The sequence below is a fragment of the Bactrocera dorsalis genome, chromosome 2 (genome assembly GCF_023373825.1).
Source record: "Bactrocera dorsalis isolate Fly_Bdor chromosome 2, ASM2337382v1, whole genome shotgun sequence".
Classification (NCBI taxonomy): domain Eukaryota; kingdom Metazoa; phylum Arthropoda; class Insecta; order Diptera; family Tephritidae; genus Bactrocera; species Bactrocera dorsalis.
Window position 1 is genome coordinate 102161466 of NC_064304.1, and position 13033 is coordinate 102174498.

The following is a 13033-nucleotide window of genomic DNA, read 5'->3' on the forward strand; positions in this document are numbered from 1 at the left end:
CATGTGATTTTATGTGTAGCGCTTGATCTCAGTGCTATTAAAAATCGTCGGCTGTAACGCACACAGCCTCTATTTGCCATCATTCTAGATAAAGCATTATCGATATTATTTGCTTTACATGCCGTGTTTTCCAGGTGCTCCGTGAATTTAAGTCTTAAGTCCCCTATTACACCAAGCTGCTTCAACTGTGGCTGTGAAGTAATCCCACATTCTCCTATGGTGAGCGATACCTTTTTTAACACATCTGCCCAGATATCAGCACCGCATAATACGACGCTGTTTGTCGTCGAGCTTCCTCTTTTCTTGGCTGGGGCCTCCTACGTTGGACATTAGTCTGCTGAGTTGGGATGTGATTTTCGCTGTCTTCCCTGCAGCGTACTGTTAGAAGGTTAGCCTGAGGTCCAGTCTTACGCCTAGGTAGTTTACTGATTTTTGTGACCTAAGGATATCCGTAGTCGTTTGCTTACTTATTTCGAGAGGTACATATGTCCTTATTTGTTAGCAGTAGTGGCTCTGATTTTTCCGTAGCGAGCTGGAGTTTGTGTGAGTCGAGCCATACTTGTGTCCTTACCATGACCTGATGACTGGTGTCTCTTGCTGTAATTACTGCTGCAATGTGATCCGCATAGCCAATTAAGTATTATTCGTCTGGCATTTCTACTATAGTATAAAGTTGTCATACAAGCTGACCGAAAAAATCAAGCCCTTATATGCAGAACTCTTTTAGTTGTGAAGGGTATTATAGCTACGGCGCAGCCTAAGTCCTTTTAAACCTTAAAATCTAAAACTCTATTATTATGGAAATTTTACAATTTTATAAATATGACTTCTATATATAAAACATATTGTACAATTGCAGGCTCCTGCTCGGTAATAAATGGCATGATTAACACCTTCGATGACTACTTAATCAACCTGAGCGAATTCACCAAAGTAACCGTGGCAAAACACTGTCAAACGCTGTTGGCTGCCGACTGTTCCGTGTTGCCAGAGATGGCCATATTTTTATTGCCCTCACCGGAGAATGGTTTAAGTGCAAATTACGGTTTACGTGTTTATATTGGACAGAATTACTTCACATTCCGGCCAGTAGATAATCATACGAAACTGCAAGATGATGCGCCCATATACATAACGGTTAACAGTAATGAGACGTTAATCAATTTGCGCGATAAGCCGTACAGATATCCGGAGGATGTCAGCGATTATGATTTTCAGTGAGTAAACTGGGTACATAAAATTTGGTTTTGGATTTTTTTTATAAACTGTAAAAATCTTTATCGTATGCAGCGTGGAATTGACCGAACATAATATACTGATCGTGGAGAATGCGCTAATGCATGCGACCATACAATTCGATTTATCCAATGTGTTGAATCTGGAAATTTACGGCCTATACAAGAGTAAAATGTGTGGACTCTGCAGCAAACCGTTGAATGCAATGCAAAATTATACATTATGCATGTAGCGGAGAAAGTTTCATCACATACAAACATATATGCGTACATACATTGTATATTAAAACATGCATAAAAATATGTTATGTAGAGTAGCAAGTTTATTAATACGTAAAATTACAAATTAATGAGAAGTTTTAATAAAAAAAATAAAATGGTAATTCAAAACAAATGGACATTCAATTCAATATGTTCAAAAAAAAATTGTATGTATGTATGTATATAAGTGGTAATATTTTTAAATTCGCTTTCGGGTATGTACCATGTCATATATAAGAAGTAGAAAACTTAAAAATTAACTTAGAAATACTAACACACTTTAAATAAACGAATATAGTTCGTTTATGGTGTGTGGAAAATAACGTTTTTTCGTTTATTGCGTGTGGAAAATAGCGTTTGCAGGTAGTTTATACAAACTAACGCAAAAGTTAACGCGGCATTTTGAAACGTATCTGATGCTCACGATCACGATGCAGCTGAGAGAGCAAATGTATGCGTAGTTGTACGATATTCTCCAAATTTTGATTACATAGCTGACAAGTGAGCGTTTGTATGGGGCCATCACTGAAAAAATATGATAAATTTAGTTAAAATTTCACTTTTGAAAAAATGGCTAGCGTTTTCAACTCACAACTGACACAAACGATGCAACTCCTGACAGTGTACGCCCAACGAGTGTATGCGATCGAATTTTTCATCGTACAATTTGAGTGCTGAATGCATCGGGAACAGTGAGCGATGACCGTAAATGGGTTCGGTTTCGATCAAGTCTTCTACATCGTAAGGTTGCCATACATTATCGTGACTATCCACATGTGTTTCAATATATTTGCGATTTCTGTTCAATAATCTATAAGAAAGGAAGTAAAATATTATGTTTTTTGAATGTTAAAGTAGAGTATTAAAATAAATGAGCTAAGTATGCGTTGAGACATATAGTAAAAGTAAATACGTGCTTAGAAAATACGATATTAAATAGTAAAAGTAATCTCGCAGAGAAATTTTCTTAAACAACATAGGTCTTTTGTGAGTTCTGAGAGGTTTAAACATTTGTATAAAAAAAAATTCCATGACCCTACAAATCATGGTCTTAATGCAGCCTAACAATGGAGAAAAAGATGATAAGAGAAAATAGTAGAAGAAGAAGATGACCGTAAATGGGCTCGGTTATCGTGTCTATCCACATGTGCTTCAATATATATTTTTTATACCAAGGAAAGTGAGCTAGACAGCTTAACCAAAAACTGCTTTGAAAAATGTGTATGATGTTACAACAACAACAATACCAAACACGCACTTCTGCATATCCAGAACATAACAAATTTATGGCCGTCCAGAGACTAGTACCAAAGAAACACACAGCAGTCGGATTTATGTAACCGGAAGGAACCCTAATTTTTTACGGCCAAGCACAGTCAACTCGGCACCATTTCTTCAAATGATTGCAATGTTGTTTTTTCCGCTACAACAACAATAACAGCTAAAGCAAATTTCACATCTCTACTGCAAAAAATTTTGCTACTCAATCCGCCCATGAAGTCACTCACATTAGTGCTTACAATTTAAAATTTTATAATTTTTCACGCAATGTCAATAACAACAAAAGTAGAAAAAACTCAGAGAACCTTACTATTCGCACAGAAATATGGCAGAATATATGTATATTTTTAGGCTTAACAGCCAATATCCACCTAACTGGCATGGAATATGTAAGGCATATAACAATTACAACTCCAAAAGTGTCTTGCTTTCAAGAAATGTTGGCTTATTCGCTTACCTTATAATTAAGTTTTTAATTTTGGCCGATAAATCGGCGCGCATATTTGGCAAAATAGTTGGACGCTCATCACTTGGATCCGTATATAACATGGTATCCATGCAGTAGCGCAGTTGATTAATCTGAAAGTGAGAAAATTTAATAACATAAAAATACAATTTGTTTTTATACATAACCCTACTTTTATTTTTCAACTTTATACAATATAAAATTAAATCTAAATGTCAACTCACCAACTCTAAATCGTCCTTTGTAATGTCAGCATCTAGATTCAAGACAATATCGTGCTCCTCATAGAGTGGCTTATAGTTATCCTTATTATAACCCAATCCCGCTAGTATTGCCACATATTTGGTTTTGTTAATATTACGTTTTATCTGCATGGTTGGACAGAAGAGCAGCGTCATTAATGCGCTAAAACCATGTATATTTGGCATAAGTGTCGTCGCGCGCGCCGTAAGCGTTTCGGTGTTTTGCGCTTCCGTAATGCTGGCCGCAACAATTAGACGTTCGTGCACATCCTGCGGATCTGTGTCAATCAATACGGAATTCACCGAATCACGTTCGACGTGCACACTCTTCCAGGTGCCTATGCGCACGGCGGAGAAAATTTTCGTCTCGAGCGCACTATATGGACCGCGTAGGTTAATAGTTTTGGTGCAATATTCACGTGGTGGTGGATCCACTTCGACATCGGCTTCCGGTTGTATGGAGCGTAAATATTCTTCATTTTGCTTGGAATGATCTTCATCGAGGAAACGTGTAGCAACAACTTGTTTACGTAAGCGGAAATCATGATCGGCCTGCAATATGAAACAAGAAATAAGAATTAAAACGATTATTCATATGACAAACGTTTGACTACCAACCTTGGACATATAATTCTCATCCGATTTATGTGCGAGCCCCTTTTCCACCAATATATCGTTTAGTGTGCCTGTAGCGGTTTTTATGATCACATTCGAAATACCAGACACCACGGAGTAAACTTCAATTTCCACCACACCCGCATCGGCTGTCTGTTGCATGAATTCCATTGCTTCATCGGGCCATTTGCCGCTGGGACATTTCACCGTTGACGGCTCGACCATTACAAGGCGACATTCAAACATACGCGGCGGTATGTCGTGAAGCGACTCACAGTGACGCGAGAAGCGACGCAATTGTTCGAAATCTATAACATCAGTATTGCCATAATCGACGAAGAATACCTGGAAGACAAACATGTAATTAAAATCAATAATACCACACTTAATATAGTATATATTTGTATGTATGCGTGTATAAATACTAGCGCGGGTCGATTTTTTTTTGTAAAATCGCGGATCCGTAAAATATTTACGGCATACGCGATTTTTTCGTAAATCGATCCGATCTAGTGAATATATGTAATCAAAATGAATGTAAAAATAATACACATCGTAAATACCTTAAATTGGCAATGTTGTCGAGCCGCAGTTAGCACTTTCACTATCCTAGCGCGATGGTATTTATTTTCAAACGGTGCGGCTACCATCATGCCTTTAGCTATGGCGGCAGGACTTTGGAAACGACCGCTTTGTAGATTTTCGGGACTATTCAAGAGTGCATGGATTTCACGTAAACGCTCCATTTCCGTAAGCGGTTGAAAATAAAATTTGCTGCAACTTTCAATCTAAATGGAAGGCGTAAATATACATATATACATATGTCTTTATAATTAGATATGATAACTTTGTGCTCACATGAGTTATGTAGCCACGTATCATTTTTTGAAAAACAGAGGGCAAGACAACTAATTCAGGATTTTTGATTTGCTTCTTGACCGGTTGCCAAACACCTTCCACCATTGTGCCAATACGACGCTCCTCGGCATAGCGCACCTCGTTACGTGGACTGCGAAAGAAATTATATAATTAATTGATTATGTTTTCAACATGTTTTTTTTTATTGCAAAACAACTTACTCCATGACACGTATGCTTGTGCGTATGCCAAGCATACGCATGCGCACAGCCTTATAAACATCAGGGCAAACACGTCCCGGCACAAGCAGCCGATACGTACCACCATCGTCATCGGCATCTTGATCTTTTTTGAAAGTGACAAACACACGTTCGGCGCCTGGCTGAAAACGCACTTCGATATTCTTCGGATGTATGCGCATAAATTTAAACAGTTCCTTAATGGAGCCCGTATACAATTGGCCAATATGGCGTGTATTGAAGCCGGTAAAGTAGACGGTATTGCAGGGATCATTGCCGCAGAGCGTATGGTAAATACCACGTTCACGTTCGGTATCATTCAAATTCGAACGTGTAAAATAGTTGGGATAGAAAGCGCCAGCAATAATGATTTTCAATATAATTATTTTTTCGCGATCAATCCAGCAAACACGCTGATAGGCATGCTGCTCACGTATGCCAAGCCTTTGCAAGCGTTCACGTAATTCCAGCACAAGCAAATGCATTTCTTTCATTGAACGCAAATTGATGAAATAACGATTGGCCCAATAGTGTTCGCTGGCTTCCTCGTGGATATTTTGTTGTTCGCGCATCGATGACCAAAGCTAATAATAGTACAAAAAAGATCAAGTTCCAGCAACGTTTGAATACAAACATGAGGGTGCACCGGAAGTTTCAGTTTTTGCCTTAGAATCATTTACTTTCCCCCATATATTTAACATAGGACGTCATAATCTTGTTTTACTTCCACAAATAAATCTGCGACCTTGAAAAGAGAATAGTCGAATACAACATTTAGCGCTCTACAAAAAAGGTCTTAATGATTTTTTCCATCGAACCACTGCTGTAACATTTATACGTTCTTAAAATTATGCATCAAATCTACTGAGCACACACAGAAGCGCCTTTTAAATTCTATGTTGCTCATACGCCATGGTGTACATTCATACAGTTTGCACAGTATAACTAAGATATAACTTTAAATGCGTATAACTTTTAAAGGAAAGTTTTTTATAGAAAAATTAATTGGATCCTTTTTGTAGTGCGCTGAATTTTGTATAAAATATAAATAGCTTTACTTGGAATAAGATTTAGGCACTGTTCGACTGAAAATAAAAAGCTTGTTTACATTGGACAATTCTTTTAGGGCAAAAACTGAAACTCGTTTGCAAAAAAATTTTAGAAAACTCTAATAAACCTACACGATAAGCTCTTAAAATTGCAAATAAGTCCGAGCCAGAACCGTCAGCCCAAACTAGTTTTTGTATATATGCCTCCACTTGGGTATTTTCACGACCACGACGATCGACGCCAGAGCGGAATATAGAACGCACACTCAAGCCGGCAGCTAACAAAATACAGTATGATAAACTTAACACAAAGCTCTGTTAAATATATAGAGTTTACTACCGATTATAATCGCCTCTTCCATAGCGCTGAATATATAACCCAACAATATGAGACGTGTTAGACGTATATCTAATGGCATGACGGCCATCACACGACCCATAAAACTCAAATCACCATCTTGTATGGAATATGCGCCATTAACGGTGGTGAAAAGTGCGCCCACCTCTTTCAAAGTCAATATCGTGTTATGAATGTCCGAGAGATTAGGCGGTGTCATAGCCAAACCGAGTATATCTGGCGGTGGACCCATGTCAAGCATTTTGGCTTTAAGCACTGCGTTTTCTAATGGGCAACGCAACATTTCAGCGGTACCAAATTCTTCCATATAGTGCTAAAAAGAAGCATATGTACATATATTTTAGGTTATGATGAAATGCAAATTTTTAAATATGCATACTTCATAGAAATCTTTTGAGACCATGCGATAGACACGGCCATTCATTACACGACCCGCACGACCAGCACGCTGACGACAATTGGCACGTGATGCCCAATGCAGTTGCAACGACGAGAAATTTGTAGCAGTATCAGTGATCAGTGACTTCGTTAGGCAAAAATCAATGACTAAAGCAAGGAGAAAATATAATATATATAAAAATTAAATACAATATAAAAAAATTATAATTAAAAAATAAAAAGAAAAACAATTATAAAAATTAAAAATAAAAATTGAAAAATTAAAAAAAAAATTGAAAAAAATTAAAAAAAACACACACAAAATACGAAATTAAAATTAAAAGAAATATAAAAAACATACATATGTATGAATAATAAAAAATTAAAATAAAATATAAATAAATTTAAAAACAATATACAAATTAAATTTATCCTTCTTAATTTTTTTATATTATTTTTAAATTAAATAAGTATTTTTTATATACATTATTGTTTTTTATTACATGTACATATGTACATACTATATGTATGTAGGTATATAAAAAAATTTACAAATTAAAAATAAAAATACTTACACATGTACATTACATAAATGAAAATAAAGTCCAAAAATAATAAAAATTAAAATAAAACTTTAATTAAGAAAACATTAAATAAAACGAAAACAAAATTAAAAATAATTGAAAAAAACAACAAAGTACAAAATTAAACAAAAAATAATAACAAATTAATTGTACATGCATATGTTTGATGAAAAATTACAAAAAAAAATATAAAATAAAATGTAAAAAATTATAAACAATGTAGAAATTAAAAAAAAATAATAACATTAAAAAAAATAATAATAAAATTAAAAAAAAGATTTAATTAAAAAAATATGAAAATATTTACAAAAATTACTTATATTTAATTAAAGAAATAAAAAAAAAATTAAAAAAAAATATATAAAAAAATTAAAAATATATAAAAAAAAAAATAGAAACTTTAATAAAATATTATGACATATTTTACGCACCGTATTTAACGTCCGGCACGGTTATAGAACTTTCCGCAATATTTGTCGCCAATATTACTTTACGAAAACCAGTTGGTGGGTGATTAAATACTTTGCTCTGCTCATCCGGCGAGATTAATGAATGTAGGCGTATAGGAAAGAGTTTTACATTATTGCTGGAATTATATATAGCAAGTTATTTAATTTTTTAAATTAACATGTTTGCACCGCACATACTCAACAGATTCGCTTAACGATTCTAATTTGTGGCACATTTGATCAATTTCATTGATACCAGGTAGAAAGATCAGAATCGAGGTTTGTGGCAGAGAGCTAGGATCCATGGAAACAGAAGCTTCCTGCTTCTCTATATTATCTATGACAATAATCAGTTTATAGGCAATATTATACATTTCTTTCGATATGCCAGGATCAGATACGTCCACATCGGTGTTCTATAAGCAAAATATGGAAAACCAACCATTACTACATAATAGATTGATTTACGCAACGTACACGTGAACATTTACCGTACTATTGATGCGACCCAGATCGGATAAATAGAATTCGCGCACCTGATAAAGGCGACGTGAATCAACGCGCAGCACTGGCGCCGGATTGCGGCGTATGGTAAAGTAATCAGAGAACTAAAATTAACATAAAATTATTATTAAGTTCCCAATATATATATAATACAATGTACTATAGTACGTATACCAACCTCTCCAGCATTGATTGTGGCTGACATGAGTACAATTTTTACACCGCGTGAATTTGTAGTCAACAGTTTTCTTATAACTATCAGTAAAAAATCCATTTCCTGGTCACGTTCGTGCACCTCGTCAAGAATAATATGCGTAAAATGTCTAAGTGACTTCTCCTTTATAAGTTTTTGTAACAGTACACCAGTTGTGCAGTACAGCAAGCGTGTATCTTCGGAAACTTTCGCATGCAAGCCAACCTAGGAAAATATATAGAAAATATTTCAAATTTGTCCTTACTTAATATTGTAAATTGTTATTATTGCAATATTTCCGCAATTTCTTTAGTCTTATTATTGATATTTTATATGCAGGTGGTTACAGAAATTGAACCGTTTCGAAGGCAAGCTGGCGACAGATTTTTCAAAAAAGTTGTTAATTTAGTTGCACACTTCCATTTTACCTGAAAACCAACAACGGAACCTTCTTCCCATTTTCTCTCCTGGCAAACACGTCTAGCAATAGATATTGCTGCAATCCTGCGTGGTTGTGTGCAGACAATTTTGCAGTACTCCCGATTTCCATAGGCTTCGTCGAGTATATACTGAGGCACCTGAAATAAAAAATATACTGTTATAACAAATATTTATACATTAAAGTTATTAAATATTGGCTAGTCGAAAAAGTTTTTTCGTATTTCTAATCAAATTTTAACTTATTTTGTATATAATGTTATAATTTTGGTAATGTTTACATATAAGGAATACCCTAACGTTATTGTTTACAGTTTCCATGTAAATACAAAATATCCCAAAATAAACAATCTATCATGGTTTGGCCACACTGAACAATTACTTTGACATGTCTAAATACAAATAATTTTTTTGTCTTGCTAGCGCTAAAAGAAATTAATTGCGAGATATTATCATGGAATTGGCTGTTTTCGAGGACTGTCGAAAATTAATAGCGCTCTTTGTGCGTTCTGGAAATAATAGTTTCTCTTCATTTTGCAAACAGTGGAAAACTTTGCAATTCCAACATATTTATTTTGCACAAACGTCACATATTGAAATAATACAAACAACCTCTGCGATTATGCACTATGCAAAGCACGACATATGCAATTCTGATGAGGATGAAATAAACATAGGTCCAACTGTAGAGAATAGCACGAAAAACACCACGGCGCAACACTTTGTAGATGAACGTTTGCGGAGAAGAATCGGTTGTTTATATCTGCTGTATGCAACTTACTTTAAACAACCTACAGAACGTTACGTTAAAATTGAATGCAATCTAAATACTTGGAAATCAATAAAAAACTTCATAGACTCCTTACCATTAACACCGGATATGGACGAAACTCGTTATATATTTTGGAAACTATTGCAAGCCGGTGCATTTTGTTTCACGGCTTTAAATTATTGTGTAGGCTTGGAGGATCTTGTTGATTACGATAATTTGAATGATAAAGATAATGTAGACTTTTGGCAGAAGAATAATAGCAAAGGATTCGAACAGCAATTACAAGATTATCCTGCAATTCAACGCATATTACCCGCGTTAACAGTGCTTGAAGATGGTTACAATGAAATGAAGGAAATGTTAGTGAACACAAGTAGAAGTGGTATGCATAAGCAATCCCTGCCGGCAACCACAATTTTCAAAAGTATAGAAGAGTGTTTTAAAAATATTCAGGCTATAGTTGAAGATGGTGAGGGAGAAGTAAGCAAACAAAAACGTTTACCTTTAGAAAGTACAAAACGAAATTTGAAGCGCAAAGGTTTCACTAATAATCAAAATGATAAAGAGAGGGAACTAGTCAGTGGTGCAAGGGAGAATTCTTCAAAGAAAAGTAAAACACTTAGAAGAATGTCTGCACGTACGGTATTCACAGATGAATTGCCTGACGATTTGTTAGATGATCTGCAAGAGCAAGAATCCATAGTAAGCACGGAAGATCAATATTTGTCCGATGTTGGACAATCATCAGAAGAAAATATGTCTGATGAAAGAAATGCTCATTTAACAGAAACTCAAGAAAATGGCGAGCAAGAGGGTGATGTCCATGTAAGCAGTAACGGAAAAGAAGTAATTGAACAGCAATTAAATGAACTATTAGAAATAGAACTAAACAAAGAATGTAGTAAGGATAACTAATTAAGTTAAATAATCTGAATTTATTATAAGTAACAATAAAAATATAAAATATAAGCGAATTGTTAAACGAATATATGTAAAAATGAATAAAGATACCAAACATATACATATGTATATGATTTTTTAAAAAATACTATTCGGACCTAGAAAAAATCTGCATATTTTAAAGGAGAATATGGACCACCATACATTGTAAGGCATTTTAGATACTTTTGTGGTAGATACATAATATGTTCTCCAAAAAGATAGGAGACAATCGTATCCTCATGCAAACTCAAATACATTTCGTAGCTGTAACTGCTAATTTATAAAACAGTATGAATTAATGTACTAGCTCCAAATCAAAGAGTTTTCGCTTATCATACCATATTATGTATATATTAATGATATATTATAACTACTCACCTGTGTAGTTTTTCCGCAACCAGTATCACCTTCAAGTACCACCACAGGATATTTACGTATAGCAGCCAAAATTTGGTCTTTGTTATCGTGTATTGGAAGCGATTCATCTCGATTCAAATTAAAGTTATATCGTGTATATACATTGTCATCAATTCGATTTGTCTTTGGTTTAACATCATCTTCATCACTTAAATCTTCAAGTTCATCCATGCATGTAGATGAAGTTGCACCATGCCGTGATGAACGTGTTTCATTCATAGGGTCGTCCTCCTAAAACAATTAATATAACTCATTATTCTACTTGTGAATTTTTCAAATGTTAATTTTTTGCCTCTAATATTCGTTTTCGTTCTTGATCGGCAATCTGTTTGGAATATTGATCACCGAAATATTCGCGCTTAATGGGTCTGCCACTATCAGCTTTGCCTGCATTAGCAGCAATGTTACCCGAAACGCATCCTCGCGGTACAGGAACACGCCTAAATTCTTTAGTGAAGTCAAAGAAAGTTTTCACTTCATCCATTTTTGTTGGCACAAAATATTTATGTATAGTCCCCGCGATTAATTTTTAAATTAATAAACTTAGCTGCAAAGTTATTTCACTCGATTGTCTAGTCCAAAAATTACTTCTCCGTTATTTCCCATAAAAGTGCTGCCAATCACATACATTAAATTTAAAGGGTATTTTATCGTAATTTTTTCAGACATTTTAAAAGCCCCGCTAGTTTTAGTCCCGTTGTAATAATTTCGTGGCTTTATTATAAATACAAATTATTTTTATATATATATTAAATTCTTCTTTCCCTTGAAATCATTTAAAAATGACTAGTGGTTATCAAGTGAGCGAAGAAAGTGATAACGAGCAAACAACAACAGCTGTGGCCACGGTGACAGCAACAACAAGTACTGCAGGTACACAAATCGCAAGTGTAGGTGCTGGTAGTAACGAAATTCCTGAGCATATTAGAAAATTTGTATTTACCAATCAAAAAACTGGAATCTCAAGCGATACCACTGCATTAACAGAACCTTTGGAAAAAGTAGAAGTTCAAATACCTGAGGTAAGCCTTATCGATACTTTTATCTACAATTAAATTATCAAAACGTTTTTTTATTTACATTGGACGTATGAAACAATGATGTAACGAACTTAAATTGATCTCCACAGCTCTTACAAAGTGGTTACTCCTTCTATACTTGGCCGTGTGCTCCGGTATTGGCTTGGTTTTTGTGGGAAAATCGTCGAAATCTTGTAGGCAAGCGCGTGCTCGAATTAGGCGCAGGCACAGCACTTCCTGGTATATTGGCTGCTAAATGCGGTGCACGTGTTATACTTAGCGACAGTTGTATATTGCCAAAATCATTAGCACACATACGCAAATCTTGCTTAGCAAATAATCTTGCACCAGGACAAGATATTGAAGTTATCGGTCTCAGTTGGGGTTTGCTACTGAACAGTGTTTTCAACATAGGACCCCTTGATTTGATAATAGGAGCAGATTGCTTTTACGACCCAAGTGTCTTTGAAGACATACTTGTAACCATTTCGTTTTTACTTGAAAGAAACAAGGACGCAAAGTTTATTTGCACATATCAAGAACGTAGTGCCGATTGGTCTATCGAGGCGTTGTTAAAGAAGTGGAAACTGCGATCAGTGCCTATCATTATCGACAACTTGGGTAAAAGTTCTGGAGTTGACCTCTTGGAATTAATGGGCAATCATACTATACATCTACTTGAAATCACAAAGGAGCGGTGAAAATTTGTAACGTAATTTTTCATTTAAAAATA

At 35.0% G+C, this 13033-nt stretch overlaps 4 protein-coding genes across 5 annotated transcripts in view; 3 read left to right on the forward strand and 1 right to left on the reverse strand.

The window, feature by feature from the left end:
• Positions 1-1612, forward strand: part of LOC105230494 (uncharacterized) — a 22136-nt gene extending 20524 nt beyond the window's left edge. For both annotated transcript variants that reach the window (XM_049448531.1, XM_049448530.1), the window contains exons 19-20: positions 860-1217; positions 1291-1612. In XM_049448531.1, the coding sequence (XP_049304488.1) occupies positions 860-1217; positions 1291-1468 (536 nt within the window). In that variant the 3' untranslated portion in view covers positions 1469-1612. The remainder of the gene's footprint in view (positions 1-859; positions 1218-1290) is intronic.
• Positions 1537-11923, reverse strand: LOC105230469 (probable ATP-dependent RNA helicase spindle-E). Its single transcript, XM_011211257.4, has 18 exons — positions 11574-11923; positions 11243-11512; positions 9141-9290; positions 8698-8937; positions 8507-8623; positions 8214-8431; positions 7998-8152; positions 6984-7150; positions 6587-6917; positions 6379-6524; positions 5180-5781; positions 4959-5109; positions 4664-4888; positions 4104-4445; positions 3468-4037; positions 3235-3356; positions 2089-2307; positions 1537-2021 (listed from the first exon to the last, which is right to left on the reverse strand). The coding sequence occupies exons 1-18, from the start codon at positions 11763-11765 to the stop codon at positions 1886-1888; spliced, it is 4353 nt and encodes a 1450-aa protein (XP_011209559.2). The 5' UTR covers positions 11766-11923; the 3' UTR covers positions 1537-1885.
• LOC105230473 (uncharacterized) lies at positions 9511-10948 on the forward strand. The gene has a single exon (XM_011211256.3). It carries the CDS (start codon positions 9605-9607, stop codon positions 10835-10837), a length of 1233 nt encoding a protein of 410 aa, XP_011209558.2. The 5' UTR covers positions 9511-9604; the 3' UTR covers positions 10838-10948.
• A 23-nt stretch (positions 11924-11946) lies between the features above and the next one.
• On the forward strand, positions 11947-13001 carry LOC105230470 (histone-arginine methyltransferase METTL23). The gene is made up of 2 exons (XM_011211254.4): positions 11947-12303; positions 12411-13001. Exons 1-2 carry the CDS (start codon positions 12064-12066, stop codon positions 12999-13001), a joined length of 831 nt encoding a protein of 276 aa, XP_011209556.2. The 5' UTR covers positions 11947-12063.
• Positions 13002-13033: the final 32 nt, after the last annotated feature.